General features: G+C 39.2%; 1 protein-coding gene across 1 annotated transcript; it reads right to left on the reverse strand.

The window, feature by feature from the left end:
- Positions 1-7,199: 7,199 nt before the first annotated feature.
- On the reverse strand, positions 7,200-11,124 carry LOC137646467 (protein IWS1 homolog A-like). The gene is made up of 5 exons (XM_068379568.1): positions 10,798-11,124; positions 10,270-10,507; positions 9,511-9,681; positions 8,083-8,295; positions 7,200-7,540 (listed from the first exon to the last, which is right to left on the reverse strand). The coding sequence occupies exons 1-5, from the start codon at positions 11,122-11,124 to the stop codon at positions 7,200-7,202; spliced, it is 1,290 nt and encodes a 429-aa protein (XP_068235669.1).
- Positions 11,125-15,599: the final 4,475 nt, after the last annotated feature.

A 15,599-nucleotide genomic window follows, 5' to 3' on the forward strand; every position in this document is an offset into this window, starting at 1 on the left:
TGTATGGACTTAGGCCTAAAAAGGGAAAGAAAAGCTAAAGCTAAAGGGATAAGGAAAATTAAATGGTACAAACTAGTGAGGGAAGGAGATAAGATGAGAGAGTTTAAGAGAAAGGTTTTGGAGGATATTGATAGAGAAATTGAAGATGTTCAAGAATGGTGGACACGAAATGCAGCAGTAATGAGAAGGCATGGAAAGGAGCTGCTAGGAGAGACATCTGGTATCATATGGGAAGAAAAGGAGAGTTGGTGGTGGAGTGAAGAAATTGAGAAAGTTGTAAAAGATAAGAAGGAGGCAAAGAAGAGATGGGAAGAGTCACAGTCAGGGGAAGACAGAGAGAGGTTCAGAGAGAAAAACAAGGTGGTGAAGAAGGTAGTAGCCCAAGCTAAAGCTAAGGCTGGGGACAAAGGAAGGATTAAACAAGATGATCAAGCTATCAAAGACTAGAAATAAGAGCACCAAAGATATTACACACATCAAACAAATAAAAGATTAAGATGGTGTAGTACTTAGAAAGGAGCAAGACATTGTAAAGAGATGGAAAGAATATTTTGAACAGCTGTTAAATGAAGAAAATGATAGATTATTAAGAGAGGATGGACTGGTGAATTTTGGTATGGTAATAAGTTTCTCTAGGCAAGAGGTAATAAATGCACTGAGGAAGATGAAGAATGGGAAGGCAACTGGACCAGACATGATTCCTGTGGAGGCATGGAAAGCCTTAGGAGATGAAGGAGTGGATATACTGTACGATCTCATGTTAAAGATTTTTGAGCAGGAAAAGATACCAAATGAGTGGCGTGGGAGTATATTGATCCCAATCTTCAAAGGGAAAGGTGATGTCCAAGAGTGTGGGAATTACAGAGGTATTAAATTGATGTCCCACACTTTGAAGATACTGGAAAGGATGATAGATGCCAGACTAAGAGAAGAAGTAGAAATAGGTAAAGAGCAGATGGGATTCATGAAGGGGAGGGGAACAACAGATGGTGTGTTTTGTCTGAGGCAACTAATGGAGAAATTCCGGGAAAAGCAAAGAGACCTGCATGTGGTATTCATTGACCTTGAAAAGGCTTATGACCGAGTCCCAAGACAAGAGGTATGGAGGAGTCTGAGGGAGAGGAGGGTGCCAGAGAAGTACGTTCGACTGATACAATAGATGTACCATAGTGTATTTACTAGGGTGAGGAGCAGTGCTGGGGAGACAGAGAGTTTTGAGGTGAGAGTAGGATTACACCAAGGGTCAGCTCTGAGCCCATTTATCTTTAACATAGTGATGGACGTTTTAATAAAAGAGGTAAGGGAGGCAGTACCATGGAACATATTGTATGCAGATGATATTGTTCTGTGCGCAGAGAGCAGGGAAGATCTGGAAATGAAATTGGAAAGGTGGAGGCAAGTACTGGAGGACAGAGGAATGAGAATAAGTAGATCTAAGACAGAATATATGTGTACCAGCAGTGAGGGGGATGATAGAGAAAGTATTCATCTTGGGGGAGAACAGATAAAGAGAGTTGATAAGTTTAAGTATTTGGGATCCTTTGTTAACGCTGGAGGAGGTATGGAAGATGAAGTTAAACATCGGGTACAGGCAGGCTGGAACAACTGGAGAGCAGCCTCAGGAGTTCTTTGTGACAAAAGTATACCACTGAGGTTAAAAGGAAAATTTCATAAGACAATGGTAAGAACAGCAATGCTGTATGGAACGGAAACAGCAAGCATGAAGAAGACAGAGGAGAAGAAGATGGATGTGGCAGAAATGAGAATGCTTAGGTGGATGTCTGTGGTGACAAGAGAGGATCGGATAAGAAATGACTACATAAGGGGGTCGACAAAGGAGGTGGAAATATCAAAGAAAGTGCAGGAAGGGAGGCTGAGATGGTATGGACACCTGATGAGGAGAGATGAGGACCACGTTGGGAGACATACTATAGAGATGGAGGTTCAGGGAAGAAGAAGAAGAGGGAGACCAAGAAAGAGATGGAGGGACTGTGTGAGAGGAGACTTAGAGGAGAAGGGGATTGATGAGGCAGAAGCGCAGAATAGAAAAAGATGGAAACGGCTCATCCGTAACGGCGACCCCATATAAAAATGGGAACCAGCTGGGAAGAAGAAGATCAGATAAAGTGCATAAATTGACTACTACTTTCAATCTGTCATATGCCGATTGGTATGCTACCCTCCGTTGTTGTAAGGCAACAGACAATTTATCTAAAATGACATTGAAAGTTTTGCATTTTAATTTTTCTCCGGGGTAAAAGTCTACATCTTCTGATGCAGAGGTTGTGTCTGTATCATATAATTTATTTTTCCTTCTTTGCCTTTCGTTAGTTTATTTGTATTCTATGTTGCCACATAAATTTTTGGTGTCTAGCTCCTGCTCTTAATGGCTATCTCCAAGTAATTTTAAAAACTTTTTGAGAGAACCAATAACAACAACAACTTTTTTTTTCAGGTCTACATCAATGCCTTGGAAAGCTTTACTCGTTTTGTTGAACTGTACAAGGATTGTATTCCAGATGTTATCCATCAAAGCTGTCTTAAGACTATTCAATTTGTTCCCCAGAACTCGAGCTTCCTGTCTTACTTCAGGTGTATGCTCCGAGCAATTTTCAATATCTCTTAGAGCATTTAAAAAATAGAATGGCCTTCATCTACAAGGGCTGCAGTAGCATCAGTTCCTACTGACTAACAGGTGTCTGAAAGAGACTTCAAAGTTAGTACTCGTTTCTTTCCAGCAAGAGACCATCGTTGTGTAGATGCAGAAAAAATGTGTAGGCTATAAGCTTTGTGTGAAGCCAAAATAACTAACTGCTCCTACACAGGAGTGGTATGAGGATATTAGTAATTTTGGACTACAGGTTACAGTTTCAAATTTGGATCACAATGAAAATGATAATCATACATATATTATGCTTCATCATATATTGGCGTTCGTTTAAATGTCTGGATATTTTAACTCAATGCCATTTATGGCACCCTTTACATCATTGATCATTACAATTTTTAAAGAAATCAAAATTAGATAAATAAATGAATAAATAAAATATTTCTCAGTATGTTATGGGGGCCTATTTTACCGCAAAATACTATTTTTTCCCAACACCTTACTAATTCTCCAACTATCTGGTTTCCTTTGGAGTGGGGGGTCCCCCTCAATTTGGAGGCCCGGGGCAATTGATTCTATGGCCCTGTATAATTCCGGCTCTGTTTACTGTCATATAGAACAACATTGCACAACACTACAGGTGTGACACCACCAAATTTGTTGGGGAAGAGGCTTAGATGTAAGTTAGATTTGATGTATCCAAGTTTGTAAAGAGTAGAATCTTTCAAAAGGAAAAATCTTTCCACCTTATCTCATATTTTGGCAAGATTATACAATACCTCAGGGAAGTGGGTACCAGAAGAGATTGTTAGTTAGTTTACATTAGGTTTTTCAAGTTGGTGGAAACATTGTAAAATGTCATTTTGATCAATTTCAACCATTAAATATGAATCCAGTAGGTTATTCAAATGTTAGCGATGAAAAATTTCAAGTCGTTAGATCCAATGAATCAAATGTTCCCTAATATGGTCAAACATCAAATATACAGATTCAGATTCTATTTGTACACCTGTTCAGGAGGAAGTTAGAGTACTCCCCAATAGGATAAACAAAGAGAAGACGCCTGAGAGATTAAATTTGTGAAGTTTTGTACAATGTCAAATTAAGGTGGGAGGAGACTGTTATGTATTTGAGTAAAATGTGTAATGTAGCACAATAGGGTTACATGTATTGAAAGTGATATTGTATCAGGTTTTATTGATAGAACAAGTTTTGACTTTAATTATAAGTATTGTAGTGTAGTGTATGTTATAAAATATTGAACCCTTTATAAATTACCTCAAACATACGGTATGATTCTACTTATTTTGTACTGCATGTGAGATTAGAATCTTTCATGACGATGTTAATTTTTTCAATATGTATCGTTTATTTGTTTACAATGCCACTGCAACTCAGAGACTATATGAAAATAGTGTGTCATCAAGTTTGCCATTAGCATTAAGCCTACAATGCACTATATGAACAAATAAGTTTTATACATCCACCAAGAATCGATGATGAGAATGGAATACAGTAGTTAAATATCACACTAATAAACTAATATATTTTCAGGTATGTACCAATTCTGGAATTAAATCTTGTCTGAACACTTTGACTACAAACCTAAAAACATATAGTTTAGAATGGAAAGGATATGATTTGGAATTACTTTTAATTCCAAAATTATGTTTAATCTTAGTAAATAGGGTTTCTTTAAGAAAATGTTTTTATCAAATGAATAGGAATATTTTTAGCTACCTCCTATAATATAATGAAAACAGAAAATGCTATTACAAACAGGCACAGATCCAAGATTTTTTGAAGGGGGGTCAGACTTATAAAAGTATGATAAATGCAAGCGAGCGAAGCCAATCCGGTCTGGGGGTTTGTTGGCCACTGTAAAACCCCCGAGAAAATTGGGAATCTGTAGTCTTTCAGATCCCTTTTGAGACACCCCTGAAGAGCACAACTACACAGGATTTGTTTATCATTTTTTTTACCTATTTCTTGAAAAAATCTAAAAAATTAAAATACTATCATGCACCATCAATTTTGGTCTGGTGTTTTGCCCACATTTGAGGAGCATAATAGTAAGCCTTTTTTATTTTAAAGTGCAATTCACTACATATCTGACAACAGACACATTTATTTGATGATTGTGGTGTAAAACAGAACATATTGAGATAAAGTAATTGCCAAAAGGGAAGCATAAAACAGAAGTTAAATCAGGTATTTATTAACGATTAAAGATTTACTTTTTCTGGTATTTTCTCAAATTCTTTGGCCAGACAATGAATCACAAACTCATGGATATTACCAATGGTCATATCTGACATCACCAGAATAAAACAATTTTATATTGTTTGTGCAGCTTTATTGTTCGTGAAATTCGATAAGGATATAGGAAAACGTTCAAACTTTGTCATAGAAAGTCTTATTTTGTTGCAAAACAGCATTTCTCGTTATGATTAGGAGGTAAGACTTATGTGTAATAACAAGGTGAACTACTGAAACCTTTGCTATGAATTGAACATTTGTATGGCTTTTCTTCTATGTGAATTGATTCATCAGTAGTGTGCTGATGAATAGTTTCTTGAGGGTGTACTTTGATGAGGTCATCAGCAATATCTGTCAGCCCTAGTTCGATGTTGTAGTGTATTTTCATAAGAGTGAGAGCTGAGAGTTGGCTGTTGTAACTGGTAATGTATACCTGGAAGTGTGCCTTTGAAGGAATGCCACATCATGTGCCATAGTCTGAACTCGTTGCAAAGTGACAGCAGGATTGGCAGGTCATCTTTCCAGTACAGTAGCTGTGTGATGATGTCTTCATACAAAATGGATTGCTGTCACTGTGTTACAAGTTTTGGGACCAGATGTAGTGTGCTAGAAACTGGCCAACGTTCATTTACTTAAAACCTATTCTTCAGCTGTTGGGGAACATCATCAACCAGCGGAATAGCAATTGTGGACTTGTAGTATTCAAGTGATGTGGCTGCCTCAGTGTTACTCCAATGTCGTTGCACTCGAGTTGTGTGTTGCATGATTTTAGTTGGTCCATCTTGCTCAATAATGTCTTTTATTTCGTTATCATACAACTGCTAAAACTCAAAATCAATGTTTCTGAGTCCTTGGACGTCTTGTAAGACACCATCAACCATGTGATATGCTTCGTGAATTCCCAATTCACGCTCTTGTTGCTTTTATGCCAGAAATTTAGCATAATCCACGCTGTTTTTCAAGGTCACGAATGCTACCACATGTTCAAAACTCTACATAGTAGTTTTGATTCCCATGGATTTCGTCATGATTTCACTGTCCCAGTTCCAGGATTCCTGACTCAATTCGTGGCCAGACAACAGATTTTGAATTCACAATAGCTTTTAAGCAAATAACAACATAGCAATAAAGTTCCTGAAACGTTTCGAGATGCACATGGCGTTCGACACACTGAGTTTTGCACAGGCCCTTCAGTTTTACTTTGGTTGAGGGAAGTAAACATGTAAAACATTTTCAGAGAATCGTTGACGTTTTCGTTAGTTATCAAAGAAGTGATACACAGAATTTTTCAGGTCAATCAAGATTCGTATGAGAGCACATGTGCATGACAATGAATGTAGGACACCCTTGGAGAAACTTCCTTTATACACCCCTGAACTCCTGTGCGTTCAGATGACATTAAAGAGGCACCATCATATGCTTGCCCCTGTATGTTAGCCAGATCAAGGTTGGCAGATGTGAGAGACTTTACCAAGCCATCAGCTATGGCTCAATCTGTTGTCTTACAAACATTCACAAAATTCAAGAAACTCTCAAATATTTTTGGAATGTCATAGTTTGAGCTCACGTCTAGATGCCGCAGACACACAGTAACCACTTCTTGATTTATATAATTATCTGTGACTTCATCTGCAATTACAGAATAAAATGTAATGATTTAATTAGTTTAGCTCGCTACATACTCCCATTTACTTGGATGATTTCCTCATGTACCAATTTTTATGTGCATTAGCTTTTTTGGAAGTAGTGAGTATATGTTCACGTAGTATTTCATAATTCTTAGCATCATGCTCTAGTATAGCAATGAAACTGCCTTTGTTCTGTTCTTGGGTAGATGAAAAATCCAACTTATCATCCCGATGGCAGCAGCTTTAATGTGAAATCCTGATTTATCATGCTTAGGCAGAAATCCATCTTACCAATTGCCTTCTCTAGTTTTTGAAAAGGGGACTTTACAAAGACACTAAGCTCCCCACCAAACATACCTCCGTGGGTTGATTTCTTCCCAAATAAAGTGCAAAATTTTCAGACACCTCCTTTCTGGGACGGGCTGTACACAAGCCATGGGTATTTTTTCATCCAAGAATGTTGAAATGTCTTTTGGGCTTTTTAGCACGACTGTAAGTTACAACTTTTGCATACATGGCAAATTGTTCATCTGGTTGAAAAGGATGTTTGAGATAATTGAACTTCTATTCACCGACAACATTTGTTGGTGGAATACTACGAGACAAATGGAACCCCAAATCAACCGTATCACCTGAACAGAAACGAAGATATATGAGAACCTAATTACCCAAAACTGAAATTGCATCATATTTGACTTTAGAAGTCATAGTAAAAGCAGTCTAGCTTGCTCAGAAAAAGTATCAGCACTAGCTGCAAGTCGACTCCCAGTTTGCTCTTGAACATCAGCACCAGCTGGAGAATGACTGGCAGTCTGCTCCTGGTCATCAGCACCAGCTGGAGAATAATTTTCAGTCTGCTCCTGATCATCAGCACCAGCTGGAGAATAATTTTTAGTCTGCTCCTGATCATCAGCACCAGCTAGAGAATGAATGGCAGTCTGCTCCTGGTCATCAGCACCAGCTAGAGAATGAATGGCAGTCTGCTCCTGATCATCAGTACCAGCTAGAGAATGAATAGCAGTCTGCTCCTGATCATCAGTACCAGCTAGAGAATGAAAGGCAGTCTGCTCCTGGTCATCAGCACCAGATGGAGAATAATTTTAGTCTGCTCCTGATCATCAGCACCAGCTAGAGAATGAATGGCAGTCTGCTCCTGGTCATCAGCACCAGCTAGAGAATAATTTTTAGTCTGCTCCTGATCATCAGCACCAGCTAGAGAATGAAAGGCAGTCTGCTCCTGATCATCAGTACCAGCTAGAGAATGAATGGCAGTCTGCTCCTGATCATCAGCACCAGCTAGAGAATGAATGGTAATCTGCTCCTGATCATCAGTACCAGCTAGAGAATGAATGGCAGTCTGCTCCTGATCATCAGCACCAGCTAGAGAATGAAAGGCAGTCTGCTCCTGATCATCAGTACCAGCTAGAGAATGAAAGGCAGTCTGCTCCTGATCATCAGCACCAGCTAGAGAATGAATGGCAGTCTGCTCCTGATCATCAGCACCAGCTAGAGAATGAATGGCAGTCTGCTCCTGGTCATCAGCACCAGCTGGAGAATAATTTTTAGTCTGCTCCTGATCATCAGCACCAGCTAGAGAATGAATGGCAGTCTGCTCCTGGTCATCAGCACCAGCTGGAGAATAATTTTTAGCCTGCTCCTGATCATCAGTACCAGCTAGAGAATGAATAGCAGTCTGCTCCTGATCATCAGCACTAGCTAGAGAATGAATGGCAGTCTGCTCCTGGTCATCAGCACCAGCTGGAGAATAATTTTTAGTCTGCTCCTGATCATCAGCACCAGCTAGAGAATGAAAGGCAGTCTGCTCCTGATCATCAGTACCAGCTAGAGAATGAATGGCAGTCTGCTCCTGATCATCAGCACCAGCTAGAGAATGAATGGTAATCTGCTCCTGATCATCAGTACCAGCTAGAGAATGAATGGCAGTCTGCTCCTGATCATCAGTACCAGCTAGAGAATGAAAGGCAGTCTGCTCCTGATCATCAGTACCAGCTAGAGAATGAAAGGCAGTCTGCTCCTGATCATCAGCACCAGCTAGAGAATGAATGGCAGTCTGCTCCTGATCATCAGCACCAGCTAGAGAATGAATGGCAGTCTGCTCCTGGTCATCAGCACCAGCTGGAGAATAATTTTTAGTCTGCTCCTGATCATCAGCACCAGCTAGAGAATGAAAGGCAGTCTGCTCCTGATCATCAGTACCAGCTAGAGAATGAATGGCAGTCTGCTCCTGATCATCAGCACCAGCTAGAGAATGAAAGGCAGTCTGCTCCTGATCATCAGTACCAGCTAGAGAATGAAAGGCAGTCTGCTCCTGATCATCAGCACCAGCTAGAGAATGAATGAAAATCTGCTCCTGATCATCAGTACCAGCTAGAGAATGAATGGCAGTCTGCTCCTGATCATCAGCACCAGCTAGAGAATGAAAGGCAGTCTGCTCCTGATCATCAGTACCAGCTAGAGAATGAATGGCAGTCTGCTCCTGATCATCAGCACCAGCTAGAGAATGAATGGCAATATGCTCCTGATCATCAGTACCAGCTAGAGAATGAATGGCAATCTGCTCCTGATCATCAGCACCAGCTAGAGAATGAAAGGCAGTCTGCTCCTGATCATCAGTACCAGCTAGAGAATGAATGGCAGTCTGCTCCTGATCATCAGCACCAGCTAGAGAATGAATGGCAATATGCTCCTGATCATCAGTACCAGCTAGAGAATGAATGGCAGTCTGCTCCTGATCTTCAGCACCAGCTAGAGAATGAAAGGCAGTCTGCTCCTGATCATCAGTACCAGCTAGAGAATGAATGGCAGTCTGCTCCTGATCATCAGCACCAGCTAGAGAATGAATGGCAATATGCTCCTGATCATCAGTACCAGCTAGAGAATGAATGGCAGTCTGCTCCTGATCATCAGCACCAGCTAGAGAATGAAAGGCAGTCTGCTCCTGATCATCAGTACCAGCTAGAGAATGAATGGCAGTCTGCTCCTGATCATCAGCACCAGCTAGAGAATGAATGGCAGTCTGCTCCTGATCATCAGTACCAGCTAGAGAATGAATGGCAATCTGCTCCTGATCATTAGTACCAGCTAGAGAATGAATGGCAGTCTGCTCCTGATCATCAGCACCAGCTAGAGAATGAATGGCAGTCTGCTCCTGGTCATCAGCACCAGCTGGAGAATAATTTTTAGCCTACTCCTGATCATCAGCACCAGCTAGAGAATGAAAGGCAGTCTGCTCCTGATCATCAGTACCAGCTAGAGAATGAATGGCAATCTGCTCCTGATCATCAGCACCAGCTAGAAAATGAAAGGCAGTCTGCTCCTGATCATCAGTACCAGCTAGAGAATGAATGGCAGTCTAAATCCTGATCATCAGCACCAGCTAGAGAATGAATGGCAATATGCTCCTGATCATCAGTACCAGCTAGAGAATGAATGGCAGTCTGCTCCTGATCATCAGCACCAGGTAGAAAATGAAAGGCAGTCTGCTCCTGATCATCAGTACCAGCTAGAGAATGAATGGCAGTCTAAATCCTGATCATCAGCACCAGCTAGAGAATGAATGGCAATATGCTCCTGATCATCAGTACCAGCTAGAGAATGAATGGCAATCTGCTCCTGATCATCAGCACCAGCTAGAAAATGAAAGGCAGTCTGCTCCTGATCATCAGTACCAGCTAGAGAATGAATGGCAGTCTAAATCCTGATCATCAGCACCAGCTAGAGAATGAATGGCAATATGCTCCTGATCATCAGTACCAGCTAGAGAATGAATGGCAGTCTGCTCCTGATCATCAGTACCAGCTAGAGAATGAATGGCAATCTGCTCCTGATCATTAGTACCAGCTAGAGAATGAATGGCAGTCTGCTCCTGATCATCAGCACCAGCTAGAGAATGAAAGGCAGTCTGCTCCTGGTCATCAGCACCAGCTGGAGAATAATTTTTAGCCTGCTCCTGATCATCAGCACCAGCTAGAGAATGAAAGGCAGTCTGCTCCTGATCATCAGTACCAGCTAGAGAATGAATGGCAATCTGCTCCTGATCATCAGTACCAGCTAGAGAATGAATGGCAGTCTGCTCCTGGTCATCAGCACCAGCTGGAGAATAATTTTTAGTCTGCTCCTGATCATCAGCACCAGCTAGAGAATGAATGGCAGTCTGCTCCTGATCATCAGCATCAGATGGAGAATGACTGGCAGTCTGCTCCTGATCATCAGCACCAGCTGAAAAATGACTAGCAGTCTGCTCTTAATCATCAGCATCAGCTGATTTTTATTAGTTTTCACATTTTCGACCTTTTTCATTTTAGAATAATCAATGTTTTCTGGTTCTTCACATCCACACTTCATAATAAAAGTAACATCAATATTCCTTCTCTTGAAATCAAGTTTAACTTTTTTGCTACAACCACACCAAATCAATCTTTCAATGAAACATCTTATTACTTTTTTTGGTACGGAAGTCATTTCATCCCCATCATCGTATTCACTTTGTTCCATCATACACTGTTCTTTTTCTGTCATATATTCTGCCAAGAGTTCACCTCGGCATTCAGCTCCATTCAAAACAGTTGCTGGATTGCGTGTTGCATTCCACACAAACACTTGTGGCATTACCACTCTTACCATCAGGGGAAATTAAATCATCTTCATCATCTGATAACACCAATGAAAAGTCCTCTTCAATATCATCAAATAAGCCCACAGTTTCACTTACATTAGTAGGAATTTTGTAGAACAAATTCTTTGGAAAACTAAGGTTCTTTTATTTCACACACACGTGACCCAGACTTCACGTTGCCATTTTCTGCTTTGTTCTTCATTTTTTCCTCGGCAGCTTTTCTTTTATTTTCGTTTAATTTCTGCATGTTCTTTGCCCACACTAACCGCATGTTAGCCCACTTCTTTGGCATGATTAACTTTAAAAAAACTTGAACAAAACAGTAAAAACAGACGACAGCTGATCGGTATCGAGAGCACATGTGCTGACACACCCACTTGAAGTATTGATTGGGGAAACCAGCACATGTGATTCAGTGAAAGTGTTTTCATACAAATGACGACGCCGGAAGGGAAAATGTCGTACCAAAATAAATATAAAAGTCAATATAAGAAAAAATAATTGCAAAATAACTAGGTCACTGGACAGGTAGATTCAACTGTCAGCATATGCCGGCAGACAATTTCAATTTTTACCTACTAAAACCATTCAATGCCTCTAGTAAGCACAAAAACAAAAATTCTTAAAACTGCCGCAAAAATCAAGTTTTAACCCTGAAGGAAAAGTTTACCAATAAAAAGTCCAAAGCCTCTCAGTTCATTGTGAAGTGTAGAAAGCACTATAGGAGATAACTAGAAGGATGTAATCAGAAGGATTAGCTGATTGTACCTCAGGAGTATCTTGAAACTGTAATAGATTTAGATCATGCAGGTATGATGGGAGGGCATAAGTAAAACCAATGTCTAAAATCTGAAGGTCATTGCTTAGTTCCCGCTATGAAGATACGTACCATGTGGATGGCAATGTAGGTCACTAAGTGTGGAGCCCGAGTTAAATGATGTTTTTGTTCACAATATTGGCTTCAAGTTTATTGTTGTTTGTTTACGAACGCCTTAATTGACATGCAAATGACATATGTGAAGGTCACCCTATTGATATGTAGCACATGGGTGTCGATGGAGGTCACTGGGTCTGACACCTAGTTAAATGCTGTTTTGTTTACAATTATTGGCTTTAAGGACGTTGTTGTTTTGTTTACTAATAACATAATTGAATTGCGAATGATTTGTGCTTGTATATGGGTTTCTGATGATGGTCTAATGTCCGAGTTTAAAGGGGGTGGGTGGTTTGTGATGACTAATATTGACTTTAAGGTCGATGTAGTTGGTTTATCAACAAATATTATGCCACACGGTTTTGTGCTTTAACATGACACAACCACAGTATTTTCCAGTCTCTCCCTCCCCCTCCCACCTGTATAAGGGGGAACGTTGTACCCCTTTAACTTGCTATGACCTTGGAGGAGATTGAATTTACGCCTAAAGAAAGATTGTTGCCAAGAGCCTACGTGCCATTGTAACTAGGCCTAGAAGCTGCCGTCACCTCGCCTCCCAAATTTGGGGCATCTAAAAAAGGGAATTTGACGTAGGAAAAATCTATTTTTGGGTGAGATAGCCATGTCGTCCTGATGGAAGTTCCTTCTGGCAACTTCTACAGTATAATATTTCTGCGATTGATATTACAAGAGAATTACCGTCAGGTATCACAGGGTTCCAACCCCCGGAAACGACTATCCGAAGATAATCAGGGACGTATCCTAAGTTAACCATAGATATCTGCACCCCAAACAGACCTTACCTAGTCTAAACCACTAAGGGGAAGGATAAGTAAGGAGCCGCTACACCTCCTATCACCTTCAAGTGCCCCTATACGTTCCTGCTTCTCATTCCTTTGAATGCAGCTGATGGCTACAGTTCGGTTGATTTTTTGGGGTGCTTTTTTCGCAAACTTTTATGATTAGTTTTGTGAATTGGCTTCCTCTTTTTCGCAAAAGTTGAGAATCTACCTCTCTATGGCTTTGTTTATGCTAATTTTGATTTTAGCTCCCTGAGCGCTTCGAGTCTTGCTAGCATGGCGTCCGGCTAAACTTGTAGCATCCTCTGTCCTAAAGTAGTCAAATATTTTTACACACCTGCCTGGACATACCTGACCGCGCTCTCTCTCTCTCTCTCTCTCTCTCTCTCTCTCTTGTGCGCACGTAGACTGTTGTTACCTGTATCCTATAGTGAGGAGTAACTTATACACACATTCTCACACGTACGTGGGAGCTAAAATACATGGTTAAATAAAAAACGTATTACAGAATAGTCTTCTTTTATCTTTAGGAAGCATACATCAAAATAACATTCCATGAATAATGGCATACCATTGCCCACCATTTAGTATGAAAAACTTAAACTAAACAAGCATTCATTTTTATGAGAAATGGAGCTATTTTACACTCAAAATCTATAGGAATACTTTTACAACTTACACCTTAACATCACAACAGGCATTTCGGTTTTGATCGATGGTTATCACTCCCTTGGTTTCTCCAAACAATAAGTCTATTTTTGTTATCATGCCTATCAAACGTTAAATTGATTCTCAAATTCCCATTATTCTCTACCTCGAGCGTATCCATCAATGCAATTTCGGGTTTAGTATTAACCCTGGATAGGTACGCTCCTCGGACACCCCTTTAAGGGTATACTCGGACGCGAACGACCCCGACGCCAAAAAAAATTCTTGAAAAATCAGTTTTTGCAGTAACCTCCTTTTTTCTTTTGCCAAAAAAAACTTCAATGAATGCTTAAAACAACTGTAAAGATAAATACTACTCATCTGCAGAAAAACTATTTATTATAAATATTTTAAAAAATTAAGTAGAAAAAAAAGACCTGACATAAAAATTCATAAAAAAAAAGTTTATACATATATACACAAATCCTTTTAGGAATTGATTCTTGAATGTTTAGGACACATCTTGATGTATTTTGGATGAAGTCAGACCCATGGAGGTGAAGATCTGAAATGAGAAAAAAAGGGTAACTTTTTTTGGCCAAAAAAATTTGTCCAAATTTCATGAATTTTTTTGGGTACCCAAATGAAATAGGAAGTGGCTAATTTTTTTAGGGAATAAACATATGTTATCCTAAAATAGAAATATGTAAAAAAATCTTCATTATTTTGTAAATTACATTTATATCAGGGGCCATATCTAAAGGTAATTTTTTGAGTACTTAGAAATTTCGTAAAAAAATACATATATTTAATATATAATATGATATTTATGCAGGTAAAAATATACCAAAATATCACAAATTCTATAGGGAACAAGAATATATATAGATAGGGCAACTTACGCTTCGGATATGTCCACAAAATGGCCGCCAACCACACTGACTCAGACTCCCTAATCTGCCACTTGAAATGTAGGAAGGGTATGTCAATTTCAAGGTGTTATTTACTAATCTAATTATTATTGGATATGCATAAAAATTGTATGGTGGGTTGCTGGATAATTGTCGATTATTTTACGACTATAAAATTAAAATTCTGACCCAAAAAATTTTTTTTGAAGGGAAATAAAATCGAAAAAATAAAATGTAAAATATAATATTTTAGCTAAACAATTTGATGATATTCAATAAAAAAAGAAGTAAACAAAATTTTCCGACAAATAAACATCTAGAGGAATCATTACTCTGTGATAGTTCCTTAGTACGTAGTAATTTTGAAAGAATTGGGAAAAAACGAAAAAATGGCAATCACCGGAAAATCGAACACATACCTATATATACGCCATATCTGGCTAAAAAAAAAGATAGGCATGGGTAGCCAGATCATCTAGAAACACTTTCCAACATTATAAAATGATAAGTTTTGCGACACTACTTGCCAATTCCTTACGGTAACATGACTAAGCAAAAAAATGCAAAACAAATAAAAAGGGGCACTCGTGGAAAAATGGCCATTCTAATATACGGCATTTCAGAAAAAAAAAATTCAGCCACGTACTAGGCAAACCATCAAGGCACATTTTCCGACAAATAAACATCTAAATGAATCATTACTCTGTGATAGTTCCTTAGTACGTAGTAATTTTGAAAGAAATGGGAAAAAACGAAAAAATGGCAATCACAGGAAAATCGAACACATACCTATATATACGCCATATCTGGCTAAAAAAAAAAGATAGGCATGGGTAGCCAGATCATCTAGAAACACTTTCCAACACTATAAAATTATAAGTTTTGCGACACTACTTGCCAATTCCTTACGGTAACATGACTAAGCAAAAAAATGCAAAACAAATAAAAAGGGGCACTCGTGGAAAAATGGCCATTCTAATATACGACATTTCAGAAAAAAAAAATTTCAGCCACGTGCTAGGCAAACCATCAATGCACATTTTCCGACAAATAAACATATAAATGAATCATTACTCTGTGATAGTTCCTTAGTACGTAGTAATTTTGAAAGAAATGGGAAAAAACTAAAAAATGGCAATCACAGGAAAATCGAACACATACTTATATATACGCCA

Source organism: Palaemon carinicauda, chromosome 9 (assembly GCF_036898095.1).
Source record: "Palaemon carinicauda isolate YSFRI2023 chromosome 9, ASM3689809v2, whole genome shotgun sequence".
NCBI classification, from domain to species: domain Eukaryota; kingdom Metazoa; phylum Arthropoda; class Malacostraca; order Decapoda; family Palaemonidae; genus Palaemon; species Palaemon carinicauda.